Source organism: Oryctolagus cuniculus, chromosome 4 (assembly GCF_964237555.1).
Source record: "Oryctolagus cuniculus chromosome 4, mOryCun1.1, whole genome shotgun sequence".
Taxonomy (NCBI): Eukaryota; Metazoa; Chordata; class Mammalia; order Lagomorpha; family Leporidae; genus Oryctolagus; species Oryctolagus cuniculus.
Window position 1 is genome coordinate 68,000,838 of NC_091435.1, and position 17,844 is coordinate 68,018,681.

The 17,844-nt window shown below is 40.1% G+C and overlaps 1 protein-coding gene across 45 annotated transcripts in view; it reads left to right on the forward strand.

Annotated features, from left to right (window-relative positions):
- The window catches only part of PHLDB2 (pleckstrin homology like domain family B member 2), a 237,420-nt gene extending 221,805 nt beyond the window's left edge, over positions 1-15,615 (forward strand). For all 45 annotated transcript variants that reach the window (XM_017347099.3, XM_051859336.2, XM_051859335.2 and 42 more), the window contains 6 exons: positions 842-1,049; positions 4,230-4,320; positions 5,215-5,361; positions 7,423-7,642; positions 12,621-12,706; positions 13,791-15,615. In XM_017347099.3, the coding sequence (XP_017202588.3) occupies positions 842-1,049; positions 4,230-4,320; positions 5,215-5,361; positions 7,423-7,642; positions 12,621-12,706; positions 13,791-13,931 (893 nt within the window). In that variant the 3' untranslated portion in view covers positions 13,932-15,615. The remainder of the gene's footprint in view (positions 1-841; positions 1,050-4,229; positions 4,321-5,214; positions 5,362-7,422; positions 7,643-12,620; positions 12,707-13,790) is intronic.
- Positions 15,616-17,844: the final 2,229 nt, after the last annotated feature.

Here is a 17,844-nt window from a genome sequence, read left to right on the forward strand (position 1 = left end):
TATTTTCATGTGTTTGAGAGACAGAGAGATAGAATTAAAGATAGGTAGCTAGATAGCGACAAAGAGAGAGTTTCTGGGTCACTCTGCAGTGCCCACAACAGCCAAGACTGGGCCAGGAACTCCATCCTGGTCTCCAGTGTGCATGACATGGACTCAAACACTTGAGCCATCATTTGCTACTTCCCAGGATGCATTAGCATGAAACTGAATTGGGAACAAAGTAGCTTGGAATTAAACTGGCCCTATAATATGAGATGCGGGGTCACAGTGGTGGCTTAACCCACTGTACCCAACCCTGAATATCTCAAGAGAAACTGAAAAAGAGAGAGCAAACAAGAAAGAGAAGTGCATATTTTGACTCTTAACCAGATTAAAAATATTAGAGATGGTATGAGATATAAGTTTCTTAAGTCCTACCCCTAAAAATCGACCTACTGTTTCATTACCAGATTGAGTGCTCCTTAAAGTTGAATATCATTGAATAAGTGACATACCTAAAGTGCTGGTAGTGTTGCCTTTAGTAGTGCTTTTGTCTTGCTTCTTTTTTGGTCTGTGTGTTTTGATGTATTACTCTCACTTGTGCTGAAATGTAGGAATGGCATAGGAAAGTGTCAAGTGATCCTGCTGACAATTAAGATCGCTCACAGGACCACTTCTTTGAAACTCTTGCTTGCACTGAGCATGATGCTGTTTCTTTGATCTTCATGGCTTCAAAACAAATTAGACCAAGGCCTAAATTTCATATGCACATGTTTCTGATTGCTGGCTTGAGTCTGTAGACTTACAAGATTCTAAGGCTAAAAATTGAAGTATACTAACATATTTATGGCTCTTGCCTTAGGTTATAATCACCAACAGATGAGCGAAGGACAAAGGCAAAAATCCTCAGAATTTTACAACCGCACAGCATCTGAATCCAATGTCTACTTGAATAGCTTCCATTACCCGGAGCACAGCTACAAGGACCAAGCTTTTGATACTTTGAGCCTGGACAGCTCAGATAGCATGGAGACCAGCATCTCGGCCTGCTCACCTGACAATATTTCCAGGTAGGGATTATTTATGTGTGAGGTTTCTGGATTGGAAAAGCACTTGTTGGTTTCAAAAAGTAAAGTCATTGATTTGGGATATTGTAAAGGTACAAGCCCATGTTTTTGAGACATACTGAGTCTACACTGCACAAGAGAGTTGGCTGTCTTGACCCTTGAAAGTCGTTTTGCATTCTTTTGTATCTTGTGTGACTTATCCAGTCTGACATCCCATTCTGCATTTTCCCCTTTACCCTGTTTCCTTACCCTTGCCTTCACATTGATACCAAACTTCAAAGCTGATTTGACTCAAAGCTTCATTCACACTGTTTTTGATTAAATAAAGAAATAATTTCCATCAGTTGAAGCAGAACTTTGAAAGATTGCTTCTCTTTGTGTCTTGTTAAAGGGAAAGCTGTAGCTATTTTGTATATTAAACTTTCTGTGGGGACTTAGCCAGTCACATTTCTATTCATACTTTGAGGAAGCAAAGATGGTCTTAATGGATTTAGGGCTGCCAGCATATCAAAACTAGAATCCTGGTCATGGAATTCCTCCTTTTCTGAAGCTCTGAAGACGTTGCACTATCTGCCGGATAAACTCACATGCCAGAACTCTGTCCTACAGACCCAGCCCAGCTCCCCATTCATTCTCTCTCCTGGTACACTTCACAGAAGTTCTTATTGATTGAGAGGAGGAAGTACTCGCAGACCTCTGTGCTTTCAATCTTATTGAGTCTTAACATTTTTCCAAAGGATGGACACAAGGTCGGGGCTTAGTAATTTAGTAATGGGGCTAGCAATACTAGGTATCCTTGCAGGTGGTATTCAGAATGTTCTATAATCAGTTCAATAATGTTGGAAGAATGACAATTTTATGCAGAACTGATTCCTAATTGCATATTTTCTGAACTTTCTATTTATTTACAGAGTACATAATGATGCTGAACAAGCAAAAACATAGTCTAGTTCATGTAACTTTCTGGTGATCAGAGAAATGATGTCTCAACAAAAAGCAAAGGCCAAATGTACTCACAACACTGAGGAATTCTGTAATGCTGCAAGTGGCTTCTTGTGACATAATAAACCACAAGACCACATCTGTGTCACTCCAATTTCAGCATGGAGTTACCTTTTTAATAAACTTATAATTTGAGGACATTTTAATACGTAATTTTTAAAACTCTTAAGCACAGCAAATTCTTTAGTCATTCAGTGTTCTTCATACCAGTCTTCAAGAAGTCCTCAATTATGGATGCTTTGTTATAATTTGCATTGGAAGGGTTAGTTCCTTCTTACTGACTTTCCTCATGTTCCTCACTTTATTTTCCTTCATAATAATGGATAAAAGCTTATCTCAGAGTCACATAAATTTTCGTTAACTCTTAAGTCCCAAGTTTTTGATTCTGAAAATCTTTCAGTAACATAATAATTATTTCAAAGTTACTGTAAGTGGTATATATATTGCTCAGTATATGTGCAGTATATAGTATGATGGGGCAGACGGGTTAAGGTTGATGGTAATACCGAAGGGAAGAGCCTGTTTTTCTCTCCCCTTCTACATTCAACCTTCTACAGGCATCTTCTACCTTCCCTTTGATTTTTTGGCATTTAGAGGATTGCTAGCACAAAAAGCTAAAATGTAATTTCTGGCCTTGGGGATTGGTTATTTGCAATTTTAGTTCTGTGTGAAGCAACTTTGTACAATGAACATGGCCATGTGCATCTGCTTACTAGGAATTATTCTGCAATCATGCTGTCACAGAAAAGTTAAGGGACAAATGTGTCTCATCGCACACACATACACACACCCAAATGTAACTAGGGAAGTGATGGGGATGTTAATTAGTTTGATTGTAGTTGTCATTTTACATTGTATACAAATATCAAAACATCACATTGTGTGCCATAAATATAACTTGGATTCGTCAACTACATATGTTCAGTAAAGCTGAGGGGAAAAAGACAAGTAAGCAAAAAAAAAAAAAAAACAAAAAACAAAAAAAACCAAGCAAACATTAAAGTCTAAGTAAATATGGGGGCAGGGATTGTGGCACAGTAGGTTAAGCTACCTCATGGGATGCCTCGGTCTCATACTGGAGTGCTGGGGTTCAAATCTTGCCTCTACTTCCAATCCAACTTCCTGTTACTGTGCACCCTGGAAGGCAGCAAATAATGGCTCAATTCTGGGGTCCCCTGCTACTCACATAGGAGACCTAGATGAAATTCCTGACTCCGGCTTCAGTTTGGCCCCAGCCTCAGCTGTGGTGGGCTGTTTGGGGAGTAAACCATGATACACATGCATAAGAAATACCATTGGTTCTACAAGACTGAAACATCAGAGTAAATAAGCTTTGACCTAGGCCATAGTGCCTCTTTTTTAGAATAGTCAAATAAAATGTAAACAAGTAAAAAATAAACTTTTCTGTTTTATGTTAAACATTTCCAAACTCTTCTGTTTCTCTTTTGGTTATCCTAACTGTTCTTGCAGATTTCATGCCCTGGGGTTTCTCCTTTCATTCGTGTGGGCAATGGCTCTCACATTTGTTTTGAAGCTCTTAACTCACTTTGTACAGTGTCCATATTGGTGTGCTGGGTGGAGACTCTTCACAAAATTGACCAGCACCTATCCATTGCACCTATTAACGTCATTCTTAATTGGCATCATCACTCAGGAAATAAAACACTTTCATGTACAAAGGCACAACAAAAAAGCAACAGTGGTACATATTCCCAGTGGAATAAAGCCACTTCCAACTGCCATCAAAACCTCCTCAAAGTGTCATTTAAGTAGAACCTTGGTGACAGTTGTGTTGGTCTGACATCTCCCAATGAGTAGACTGATGGTTAGACCTCTCACTGGCCATCATGTTTAGACTTTGGAGGAAGCATTTTGAAATCACACCTTGTAAGATCAAATTTTGACTTACTTATGAGTAAAATGGCTTACATCGGCACTATTTTACTTGCCTGTTTTTGTCTCCTAAACTCAAGTAAGTCAATGTCACCTACAATTTTCGGAGTTGAACTGATTTGCCTCTGCAGACCAGTAACTCATAAGTAACAGCCTTTACATTCTATACGCTTGGATTTTGTCATGCACCTCCCTGGCCCTGTCTGTGTGTGTATGCACGTGTGTGTTTGATAGAAAATGTTGAAAATCTGTATCAATATTCTTAAAAGGCTTTTGTATTGATTTCAGTGCCAGCACTTCAAATATTGCCAGAATAGAAGAAATGGAGAGACTGTTGAAGCAGGCTCACGCAGAAAAAACAAGGCTGCTTGAATCCCGGGTAAGCTCACTGTCTTTATGTCAGAGCCCTGTATTTGATTTTAGAAAGTTCTCCTCCTTAAAGAGCTTTAGTAAGTGGTGTGATCTTGGAGTAGTCACTCAGTGTTTCACAGCCTCATTTTCTTACCTGGAAAGTAAAGGTGTTAGGGCTGGGGACTGCACTACAGCTCCCCGTAACTTGAACTATATACTTAGTGCCGACAGACTGAAGTGAATGCTTTGCACTGTATTTTCCCTTTGACGGCCTCTTTGTGTCCCTGCCAGAGTACAGGGAGGGATGTTGTGTCTGTGCATTCGCCCTCCCTTCCCAGCCTGTGCTAACTGCACCATTGTAATATGAAAAAAATCCCACATTATTGTGACTGTATTTCAAGCCAGAATCTGGACTTCCTTAGGAATCCCCAAAATGCCTTTGCATCCTGCCCTACAGGGCACCTCCTTTCCTTTCCCAGCTTCCCCATGTGCTTCCTCTGTGACCTTCAGCCAGGAAGCTGCAGAGCAACAACAGGAATTGCAAGGACCAATAGCCTTCAGTTAGAAGACAGCAGTCAAAAGAATGGCTAAATAGCATGGCTAGTGTTGAGTGACAGTATATGGGGAATTTTATTAAAACATGAAGGATGTGATCCTAATATGAAGTGGCTGAATATAGTCACAAACTGGATTATTTTTCCCACTTAAAGCCAGTATTTAATTGTTAATTTCATTTAGTGGTTACATTTCTGCATGTGACGATTTTGAAAGCAATTAAGAGGTGAAGATGGGTTGTTTTTGTCCAGGTATATATTGTAAGGGATTGTATATATTGCAACCTAAGAATTGTTTAGTGAGAATTTTCTTTTTGGTGTTAGTTGGAACCATTCAAGCATAACCAGTATATCTTAATGATATTTAGGAACGGGAAATGGAAGCCAAAAAACGAGCTCTGGAAGAAGAAAAACGGCGCAGAGAACTCCTGGAAAAACGGCTGCAGGAAGAAACCAGCCAGAGACAGAAGTTAATAGAGAAGGAAGTGAAAATAAGAGAGAAACAAAGAGCACAGGTTGGTCGGCCGATCGAACGGATAAGAATAGGTTGCCCCCTCGTGGTTCTTCTGTAGAAGACAACCGTTCTGTGTCTGAAAATGCCTTCTAGGGCACTGTATATTGGCACCTGACATGTAACAGTTGAGAGACAGATGTGTGCTAGTGTGCAAAAAAAAAAAAAAAAAAAAGTGTCTTTTTCAAAATGCTAAGGGAACTACAAACAAAATATCACTTTTCTCTAGTCGTGCATGCATGGAGCATTTTGGTGGGAGAGGCTCTTTTTCTTCTATTCATTCTTTGGAGTACTTTTTAAAGGAGAGCATTTTTTTTAAACAACTTTGAAAACTACAGCTGGGTTTTTCTGCTGTAAACAAATAAAACAACCAGTTGCCGGCATTGTGGTGCAAGGGGTGGTGCTGAGCCTGTGACACTGGCATCCCATATAAACACCGGTTCAAGTCCCAGCTGCTCTGCGTTTGATCCAGCTCCCTGCTAATGCAGTGGAAGATGACACAAGTACTTGGGCCCCTGCCACTCACTTGGGAGACCAAGATGGAGCTCCAGGTTCCTGGCTTCGGGGTGGCCCAACCCTGGTCATCAACCATTTGGAGTGAACCAGCAGGTGAAAGTTCTCTGTCTCTCTAAGTCTCTCTGTCTCTGTGTGTGTCTCTCTCTCTCCCTCTGCCTCACCCTATCACTCTGCCTATCAAACAAATAAATAAATAAATCTTTAAAATAAAACAAAATACTCAAACTAAAACTTTTGGTTGAGGAAGGGAAGAGTTTCTATTAAGCCATATTTTGGAAAAAAAATTCCAAAGCAGTCCAGTTTCTTGGTAGTATTGTTAACAAATTGAGTGGTCATTATAGAATTGAAATCTCTGTTCTTATCATGATAGCTGCTTATATCATGTGTGTTTTCGGAGTACAAAGAAGAGTTTTGTTAAGTACTGTGTAATTTAAGGCTCAAATCAGTTTTACCAAGGTTTACTAGACTCACAAGCAAACGTGTCATTTCCATTATTTGTCATAGTTTCTGAGCGCCATCAGTCAGTGATTAGAGGCTATCTTTAAGGCTTTGTGAGCTTTGTGGTATCAGGAAGCCTCTGGCATCTGTCTACAGCCAAGTACCACAAATCAAAGGGAAAATATTGAAGGGAAAATAGTAAGTAAAACTTGTTCATGTGATTTCATCATGTGCAGTCTCTGCCAAATTTTAATTCGCAGTGAAGGTCATCCATGCCTTGTAGTATCTGAAGCCAAACCAAGAAGTACAACTCTATTTTCATCCTGATTATAAGCTTTGGCTCCAAGTATATGATTAGGTCATTCCCCTTGCTCACCTCCCCCTCCCCAGCCTCGGGCCAAGGGGCGGGGTTATTTAACAAGACAGCCATTCAGAAATCCTGCCCTTGGTGATGCATGCTTCTTAGATTGGAAGTATCTTACCCCAGCCAGGAGTAAAAGTAAAATAAATACATCACCTTGGTGCCTGGCCCTGGACGGCTTCTTCCGTGAGGCCCAGCTTTCATCCCACTTCTCACTTTAATTTCACACATCTCTGCCTCCAACTGCTATGAGTGGTTCCTGTGTAGCAGACACCTATGCCTTTGGCAGGGTGGGGGAGGTCCTGTGGAAGTTGTACGTACTAAACAGCATTCAACCTCTCGTGTCAAGTCTGAGATTTCTTAAGGAGAACCAATGCTATGTTGTGGCAGGGACTGCTGGACACCTCCCAGGAGAGCAGTCCTCATCCCCAGGGTACATACAGCCCTGTCAGCTTCATGCTCCGTTTCCCTGGGCTTGTTTAGGCAGAGATAACTGACATTTTTCCATTCTTTCATCTGCCCATCTCAAGGAATACAGTCTCCTGGCCTGGGTGCGTCCACCCCACCCCCATATTGCAGCATTCTCTTTTTAGACAACAAATGATAACTGCTTTGTTTGTCTTCAGCTCTCATAGTTACCAGGCGTTGTAAAGCTTCAGCTTCCCAGACAGTTCTCATTTCTAAATCTCTGTGACCTAAAACCAAGCAAATATTTCCTTAGAGATGTAATTGGTTTTTGCATTCTTCCAGGCTCGTCCTCTGACACGTTATCTGCCTGTCCGGAAGGAAGACTTTGATTTGCGGAGCCACGTGGAGACTGCTGGCCACAATATTGACACCTGTTACCATGTGTCCATCACAGAGAAAACCTGCCGAGGATTCCTCATCAAGATGGGTGGGAAAATTAAAACCTGGAAAAAACGCTGGTTTGTTTTTGACCGAAACAAGCGAACATTCTCTTACTATGCAGGTGGGTGACAAAAAATTTGAGGGATGTTTTCAAATCAGGAAGCCCCTGCTCAGGAGCAAAAGCAATTGAAATGCAGTTAAGAGACATTAATGGCAATGTTAGCTCTGAGCTGTACATTCTTTATATTCAGATTGTATAGTCCATGTGATATGAATTTCCTTTCCAGAAATACTAAACCTTATGTTTTAGCTTTTAAAGTGTGAATTAGTTTATTATGGTTCTGAAATAAATCCAAGTTCTAATAAATATTAAATGGAACTTATTTTTTAGATCAGAATATTGCCCTTTGTAGGGGGTTTGCCATTGATGAATTATTGCTGTTTGTTCTTTTTAAGTCATACACAGTGAGGTAGCCCTATTTGAAAAATACTCAACTGTAGCTTATAAATTAGAGTGGACTTTTAAACACAGAGAGTAAAACTCACCAATAAACTACTCTGTAAGTGAGTAAAAGGGTATTCAAAAATTCCAGGAGAAAATGGAATTAAGTTTATTTTAGTGCAAAAATTTTGAAATCCATGCAGAGTTTTAAAAAATTCATGGAAATATTATGCATGGATTTTAGAATATTTTGCCCCAAAAATAAACATTTAAAAATTTAAAAATTTATTTGCATCTTACTTGAAAGGCAAAGATACATACACAGAGAAAAAGAAAGCGAGATACATTGGTTGGCTTCCCAGTTATCTGCAAGAACCAGGATTGGGCTAGGCCAAAGCTAGGAGCCAGGAACTCAGCCTGGGTCTCCCATGTGAGTGACAGAGACCCAAGTACTTGGGCTGTCACCTGCTGCTTCCCAGAGTGAGCATTAGCAGGAAGCTGAAAAGGGGAACAGAGCTGAGGATGAAACCCAGGCACATCTATACAGGATGCAGGTATCCCAAGTAGTGTCTTAATTGCTATGCCAAATGCCCACCCCAGTGATAATAATTACAATGAGATCATTATTTTTCCACTCCATTTTCCTGCATCAAACACCCACCCCATAACCATTTTTCAATTTCATTTTCCACAGATTTTTGAAGTATCTTTATATTAAGTGACTGAAATATTTTGGGGTTTTTTAAATGGTGGATTATGAAAAACATACTCTATTTAAGTACCGGAATGAGTGTAACCTAGTATGCTTATTAAGAAGCCTTCTGTTTGCTCTTGGGTCATATCAGATATGTGCATTATTAGCACAGGGCAGCAGCTGTACTCTGCTTTTAGCCACTAAGAGAAAGTAGTTCTGTACTAGGTGCTATAAAAACACCCTGTCTTGACACTCATGAGCATCCACAGGAATCTGTATCACTGTAATGAACGGTATCAGGGTAATATGTGTAAACTAAAGGGCGCTTATTTAATCCATGAGGTGAGATCAGGTTATGAGGATAGGTGTGAAAAACCAAGGAATCTGTGGAAGAAAGGAAACACTGGCTAGGGGACTCCAGAATCGGAGTGAGGAAGGTGGGATACATGACTTTCAATAAGGAGCCGTTAGAGTGGGTGTCAGTCATTACAGAAGTCAGTGGCTGGGTAGCAGGTGTCTAGCCTGGCATCCCGTATTGCAGTACCTGGATTCCGTCACTCCCTACTACCCTTATCCCTTTTTCAAACACCAATAAGCACAGGCCCCAGGCTGCAGTGCAGGCTGGGCTTGATCCTACGGGAGCCACACCCCTTCAGTTTGTCTGTCAAGTAGATGGCCCTGCAGGTATGAGGGAGTCACACACTTGAGTGCCAAAGTGCACAGTCCCAGTCCTCTGATCCTGGGCTCTCTCCGTGGGCCCCTACATACTAACTAGGAGCAGTAGTAGGAGAGTCGCTGAAGAAAACAGAGGCATAGAAAACAGGTCTGGGAATTGATGGGCCAGTGCTCCTGAGGGAGACAGAATAAATGGCATTCTCTCATCTGCTTGCAACACCATCGATTCTCTTAGCCCACCACGTGGTTGGAAAGCTCATCATTCTCAGAGTTCTTTCTCACATGAAGTTCCCTGCAAACAGAAGTCTGTTTTTCTGCCTACTTGAAATACTAACATAATTTACTCTTATCTTCACATTTTATTTTACATCTGTTTTCAAAACCTGAAGCATTGTTTTCCTATGAATCATTCCGGCAATTATTCTAGCAAGTGTTTGAGAGATACACAATCCTTCTCTTTCACAGAAACAGGTTGAAACCCACTCAACGTGGTATAAATGAAAAGAGTGCCTCCCACAGAAGAACAAAAAACGCAAAGCTATGGCCATTTTCAAATAAGTTAGGGAAATGCTGCCGTGAATGTAATCAGATAGGAGTGTTTTCTGTTTCTCTCAGGGCCATTATGTTTTCACAGGATTTTTTGATCGCTGTTCTTAGGAAAAAGGGACATTTACTCAGCAAGAAATTCAAAATATAAAAAGGTGGTTTAATGAAAGTCTTTTTTACATCACAAAAGTTCTGACCACCCACTGTTAAGCCTGAAATATGTTTTCAGACTTATCTTCATTTTATACCTATTTCAGTATTTTCCTTTTACACAGTTGAGACCAAATTATCCCTCTGTTCATACTGTATTTCACATAATAATCATAGTTCAAGATGTTTTTCTTATAAGCATATACGGATCTACCTCAGTCCTTTCAGTGGAGGTGGAAATTCCACTTATGGCTGGCCTGTAATTAAATCAGTCCTTTGTTTAACTCAAGCAGATCTTCTGCAGCCTTGTGCCATAACGCGTGTGCATCTGCACAAGCTGGAGTAGATCTTTATGCAATACAATTTTAGAAGAAGTTGCCAAGAGGACTTTTACATTTTTAATTGTATGTGTTTTACCAGTTGCATTTCTAAAGGGGCTGTTTTATTTGCATGTACATCAACAGAGTTTGATTGTCTCCCAGCATTTTAATCCACATTTTTAAAATTCTTTAGTACTAGGCCAGCACCGCGGCTCACTAGGCTAATCCTCCGCCTTGCGGTGCCGGCACACCGGGTTCTAGTCCTGGTCAGGGCGCCAGATTCTGTCCCGGTTGCCCCTCTTCCAGGCTAGCTCTCTGCTGTGGCCCGGGAGTGCAGTGGAGGATGGCCCAGGTGCTTGGGCCCTGCACCCCATGGGAGACCAGGATAAGTACCTGGCTCCTGCCTTCAGATCAGCACGGTGTGCCGGCTGCAGCGCGCCGGCCGCAGCGCGCCGGCCGCGGCGGCCATTGGAGGGTGAACCAACGGCAAAAGGAAGACCTTTCTCTCTGTCTCTCTCTCTCACTGTCCACTCTGCCTGTCAAAAAAAAAAGAAAATTCTTTAGTACTCTCACATACATTATGATCTCTGCAGAGTTTAAAGACTTATTGATGAGTTGGTTTTGAAAGGCAGAATGACATGGTGGGAGGAGAGAGACAGAGAGATATTTTCAGTCTGCTGTTTCTCTCCCCAAATGGACACAACAGCTGAGGCTGGGTCAGGCCAAAGCCAGGAGGCAGGAGCTGCACTCTGGTCTCTCGCGTGGGTGGCAGAGGCTCAAATACCTGAGCCATCTTCCACTGTCTTCCCTGGGCACATTATAACGGGATGCTGGATCAGAAACTGAGGAACTGTGACTCGAACCAGTACTCCAAGATGGGCTATCAGCTTCACAAGTGACAGCTTAACCTACAGCACCACAATACTGGTCCCACTCCTCGCAGAGTTTAAATAGTGAAACACTTCAAGAACTTAATAGATCATAGAGTGGTGCTATTTGGTTGATGTATTTCTTGTTTTTATCTGTTTTATATTTTATTTTTATAATAAACCTGATGAAGTCTTTGGAGACACTTTAGAAAATGTTTTATTGAAAGGATAGCAAATTATTGGCATGAGGCTCTGTTGAAAACAGGGAAAAATCAAGTCTGCTGGAAAAGTCTGATAGAAAAGGAACACAGAATACTATTTAAATTAAAAGTTAAAAAAAAAAAAAGCCCACTCTCCATCAACCTCTCCAGTAAATAAATAAGTAAATAGAAACTTTAAAAAATTATTATGGAGCCAGCATTGTGGCATAGGTTAAGCTACCTCCTGAAATGCCAGTATCCCATATAGGCACTGGTTTGAGTCCCAGCTTTTCCACTTCTGATCCAGCTCCCTGCTGATGTGCTTGGGAAAGCAGCAGAGGATGCCCCAAGTATTTGGGCCCCTGCACCCACATGGGAGACCCGGAAGTTCCTGGCTCCTGGCTTTGGCCTGGCCCAGCCTTGGCCATTGGTGGCCATCTGGGAAGTGAACCAGCAGATGGAAGACCTCTCTGTCTGTCTCTATGTGTAACTCTGACTTTCAAATAAATAAATATTTATTAAAAATAATTATAACAGAGCTAAATATTAATGTTTCCATTTCCAAGATAGCCTTGGAGAACATGAGGAATAATTTGTATGATGTCAATAGTGTGTACACTTCGTGTGCTAAACTGACAGTCATTCTGGACTACCTTTTGCCTACTGATTTGCTGATGAGCTTGGACACAGTTTAGCTTGCTTTGGAGCTGGTGATCTGATTTTTGTTTTGTCTTTTAATATAGAATGTGCTAATGCATTAATTCAAATTATCTTAATCACTAATTTTAAATCACTTACTACAAATGTTTCAGTGATGAAAATTATTATTTTATTCTTTGAAAGGCAAAGATATAAAGACAGAGAGAGAGATTGCTCATCTACTAGTTCACTCCCAGATTCTTACTAACAGCTAAGCATGAGACAGGACCAAGCCAGGAGCCAGAAACAGTCCGAGCTTCCTATTTGGGCAACAGGGACCCAACCACTTTAGCTACCATGTACTACCTCCCCGGTATGCATTAGTAGGGAGCTGAGTCAGGGACTCAAACCCAGGCACTCTGATATGTTGATGCAGATGTCCTAAGTGGCATCTTAACTCTGCCTGCCCACCCCTAATAATGACAGTTATAATGAAATTAGTTTTTCCTGTCAATCAATAGTAATAAAGTATTTTTATACTCATCTACTCATCTATCTTTGCAGATAAACATGAAGCTAAATTAAAAGGAGTAATATACTTTCAAGCCATTGAAGAAGTGTATTATGACCACCTTAAGAATGCTAATAAGGTAAACATCAATTTTCCAAATTTCTAACTCTTAATGTAAATTTTAGTTGGGAAAAGGACATTTTTGGATTCAAAGCCATTTGGATTTGTTGTTGGGATAATGGGTAGTTAAGATCAGAATGGTGCTAGAGAAATCAAAATGAATAGGAATCTTTTTGAGGAAGAAAAGTTATGACAAAGTAAGGAAATGCTCTGGGGAGCAACTCGGACTAGACTAAGTTACTGGAATTAAGACTTATTCTATGCATCTGCTCTCCCACAATATGGCGCTGAGAGAGAGACCAAACAACTTCTACACAGCTGCCTCTCGCCAATTTGATGAGCTGCAGGAGCTGATCCTGCTCCTGATTGGAGGAGAGCAGCATGCTCGGCGTGTGGGCAGCAGAGTTGGGATTGGTGGAAGAGGACTATAAAGGAGGAGAGAGACAACATGCACCAGGAACATCTAAGGGAACATCCGGATAACATCTGAGCAGCCCCGAGAGAGCTGGCCGGCGGTGTGCCGCTCCCCTGCGGAAGTGGGGAAAGTGGCAGGGGGAGCCGCCCCTCCACGGAGGTGGAGGGATCGGCAGCCAACCCGGGAAGGACCAGCAGCAAACCCGGGAAGGGCCGAGCAGACAAAATAACAGCGCAGGGTCTTGTGTCATTGCTCCGCGAATGGGGGAGCAACAAATGCTTTAAACATACTGGTTTTAGAACCCTGTAAAGTGACTTTGTTAGGACTCTAAAATGGAGCTACTGTGCAGTTATGAGGAGAATCTTAACTTAGGACCTTAGGAGAGCTAAGAATAATAGCTACTATTTATTAAGCACCTACTATCAGATAGGTACCCTGCTACAGCTTAACAGACTAGCCACTAAGAGAGTTGTGAGCTCTGTGTGAGATTTTTTTGCGCATAAAATCCAGAAAGGTGGTCAGTTCTGAGGAAGGGGTTACATGCTATAGTGGAGCCAAAGTAATACCTACATAAACTTTTATAAATCAGAAGGCTTAAAGAGAAAGAAACTTTCCCATATATTTTTGTTATTTAATGCTTTAATTTCAGGGTATTTGTTTTACTTTCTTTTCTTTTTTTGAATTTTAGAGTCCCAATCCATTACTTACCTTCAGCGTCAAGACACATGACAGAATCTACTATATGGTGGCCCCATCACCAGAAGCTATGCGGATCTGGATGGATGTTATAGTTACTGGGGCAGAAGGTTACACTCACTTCTTGTTATAGTGAGCAGAGGAAGAATCCAGTTCAGGGCACACTGCAATAATCTCTTACAAGAATGAAGCCATATTCAATCCCAGATGGAAAGACCCAACAGACTCATCCTTTTAACTTGTACACACTCAGAGAAACCCAACAGACCCATCCCTTTAACTGTATACACTCAGAGTTCCTTTCATATTAACGAGAAGTCATTTTTTTAAAGGAAAAGGGGTTTTAATTCAAAGCTTAATCATGAATAGCAAAAGAATTGAAGCTCCTATGAGAAACACTATTTTGATACATAGTATCACTTAAAGGAAACTTTCTTACAAACTATTTTTTTTTTAATCAGCTGTTGGTTTTGGTGGGATAAACAGTTTACAAAATGTCTGTATATGTGTACTTGGAAATATGGAATTATTAGGGTATCCAAATAATTGGCATTGACATTATTGGTAATCAACAGGCTTTTTTATTAAGTAACATTTTATAAAAATAAGCAAATAAGGGCTTGGAGAGGAATATGTTTGGGGAATTTTGCCCTTTTTTTTAAAGTCCTACACCAAAACCAAAGACTTGGCATGAATTCTGTTTATCAGTTGTAGTTTCAAACTAAACTGCATTTAGTCTTATTCTGTATAATGCCACCAAATGCCCAGGAAATTGACTTTGCAGTGTGACCACAGCTTAAGCTACTATATATATCTAAAACTACTTCATGTAAAAAAGAAACAAAAGCTGTGCGTTTCAGAAAAGCCATCTTCGGTAGCAGACATTTTGTTACATTGGGCAATTAGGAGTCAGGAGCTTGTTTTGCTAACGATTACTCCATTCTGGGTGCTGAGAATAAAGGCATCCTGTAGTTCATTTCAGTTGTCTGATTTCTCTTTGTTATGGAGCACACTAGCTAATTGCACTGTCACATGACATATTATAATATCATAGCTCCATTTTCACCAAAGAACAGACCAATTAAAATACTTATTTGTAGAAGTGGTATAGTTCTATAGAAAGGCAAATGAAATTCAACTTCATATTGTCTGAAATGTACTATTTTTATTATGTGTTTCTTTACAATTTGCCTTTGTTTTTTAGAGTTAAATTAATTTTTGTTGAATGAAATGACTTCAGGCAAGTCTGTTTATAAATGGTTTTTCAAATGCATTTATTTTAGTTTTTCATGTTCTGTGCGTTTTAAGTATGAATGTATTCTTTCTTAGATAAATGAATAGAAGTAGAAAATGATGATATCACTTACTAGCACAAGATGAAATGATAGGATTAGAAGTGTCTATAAAACTTTTTCAGACCTAATTTGGGTACATTTTTAAAATTTGCAGTGTAGTTCGTATACATATGTACATGTTACCAATAATAAGATTTTTCAACTGGATGATACAAGGTTTTACTTGAACAATAATGGACAAAAATCATGATTTTTAAAGACATTTTTAAAAATCTAATTTTGTAGAGATCACCCTTAAACTCTGTAATGGTCTAAAAGAATGAAATGTAATTTCTAAGATTTTTGGTAATGTAAAGATAAAACTTTCTTGTACTGTATTTTCTTCATAGGGTTGTAAAAGTAGCCTAATCAGCTTGCATGATGTAGTCAACCTTCTAAGTATGTGTGTTAAATATATTGCGTTTGGATTAAAATGTTGACCTGATTCCACATTTGAAAATAAACTCTTTCATTTGGAAGTTACCTGACTATAACATGATGGAGAATGCATTAATCAGCCAAAGTTAGTTGTAGAATCCACTAAAGGTTGTTATGTGCTAACATTATGATTTGTAATTTATAAACCGAAGTAATTAGAAGTGCCTTTGGTCACATTTCTATTACTACAAAATGAGAGAGATTCTGAAAAAAAAATCTTGCGTTGTTATCTTTTTTGCATGCATGCGGTTATTACATCCCAAGGATTGTTTGCTTATCCGTCTGTCTGACAGTGCAAAAAAACCATGCAAATGTGAAGTGAAGCTCTGGGGCTTTAATGGTAGGAACTTCTTTTGTCCCCTTGAACTAAGCAGATTTCAGAGAGACTGCCTTCTCTGCCTCTCTTTACCTCTCTGTATATTAAGGAAGGCAACATTGACAGTAGGCGCCCAGATCGGAAACAGATTTGTTTTTACTTGCAGCTAATTGAAGTACAAGTATGTTCACTTACCATTAGCCATAGATTTTTTTCTGCTTTATTGGATTGATAAGATGGACAGAGAAAATGCCCATGATTTTCCCTGCTCTTTTGTGCAGTGCTTTCTCCCACTGTACTGACAGGTCCAGACTTTTCATTTTGTTGCACATAAAATGCAAAAGACCTACCAAAATGAAGAGGAAGGAGTGATTGAGATAATATTTACAATTATCTGGAGACTTCAGGGAGAAGTGTTTGTTGTTAAGATGTAAGGGGTGGTGAGGCATTGCCCTTGTGATTTCGTGCCTTTGTAACCTGTCACAGGCTTAATGGAGAACTGGCAAAATGACTCAGCATCTTTTGGAGTATGTGCTGAAATCAAGCGGCTGCCTTTACTATTGGAGAGGCGCTACACCTCTCAAGAAAGAGACCTGTTTAGTCTGAATTTGTCCAACTTTTCTATCATGTTCCAATAGGGCAGATTCTCAAAACTCCATTGACACCTGAATTCATTATACCCAAACTTTGACTTTAAAATTTGCATCAGCCTTTGCTCCACAATTTACAACCGGGGTGTAAAATTGTTTTACTCAAGGTAGTTCACCAACCATCATAACTTAAGCAGAAAGATACCACATAAGGCTTGGACTGGTTGATGCTTGAGGCCCCAAGACCTTGGAAGGATATTCAGAGCTGTAGTCCCAAAGCCCTGGTAGTGTAATTTATTCCATTATCTTTCTATTGTCCATTCAGTTTTTTAAATCCTGCTTCCCTCTAAAAGTGGTGTAGTGGTTAATATGAATCCTTATAAACTCGTGCCTTTTTTCTCCCCTATAAAAGTAGTCAGTCATGGGGAGGAAGGTCCTGGGTGGAAGGGACTTGAAAGTGACACATATTTTAAATTGAAACAGATGTGGCCAGACTGACAAAAAATTTTATCAACTTACTCTCTGCAACCACACTAAGTGCCGGTTTCTAGCATCTTTGCAAATAATTGCTTTTCATTTTTGCCAGTCTCTTAGGTGGAAAAAATGGCATGTATTTTTGTAATTCATAGTTTTCAGTGAGTGAGGTTGTACATAGTTACTTACATAAACTTCCTATTCAGTTGTTGGCCTATTTATTGGAATTACATATTTTTTATTTCCAAGATTTATTTTGAATTCCAGAAGCAGACTCAATAGAAGTAGTAACGTATCTATGCTGCAAACTTTTTCCAGCCTCTTATTTGACAAGTTATCTTTTACGTTTGAAAAAAAACCTGAATTTATATACCATTAAATGTGTTATGACTTGTGGTTTTCAATTGTTAAGTCCTTTCTTTTCTGGGACTATACAATACTCTCCCAAAGCTTGCTTACTCCTCTCAGTTTTATTCGTCCTCTAGACCATTTATCTGCTGGCATTTATTTTTGCACATGGTATGAGGCAGAGGTCAGGAACGTCAAGAACTAGAACTAGAAATGAAGCAAAACACTGAAAAATGATGAGGAAGCGGCAAAGGTCCGACTCCACGCCAGGCAGCTGCACACCACACCGAGAGTATGGTCGGTACAGGTTGAAGCTGTCAGGGGTCGCAAGGACTTTGCGATGCCACAAGCCTAGCATTTCGCGTGTGGGCTCCCTGGAGTCCTCGGAATGTTTACTTTAGTCAGAACGTCAGGGCGCGTTCCTCCGTGAAATTCAAGTTCTGGAATATCTACCAGTCGGCTGAGAAGGCCGACTCCCGAGGCCACTCAAAACATTCCAAACCAGCCCTTGCGAAAACGCCTAGAACCCGAGGCAGCAAGAGCGCC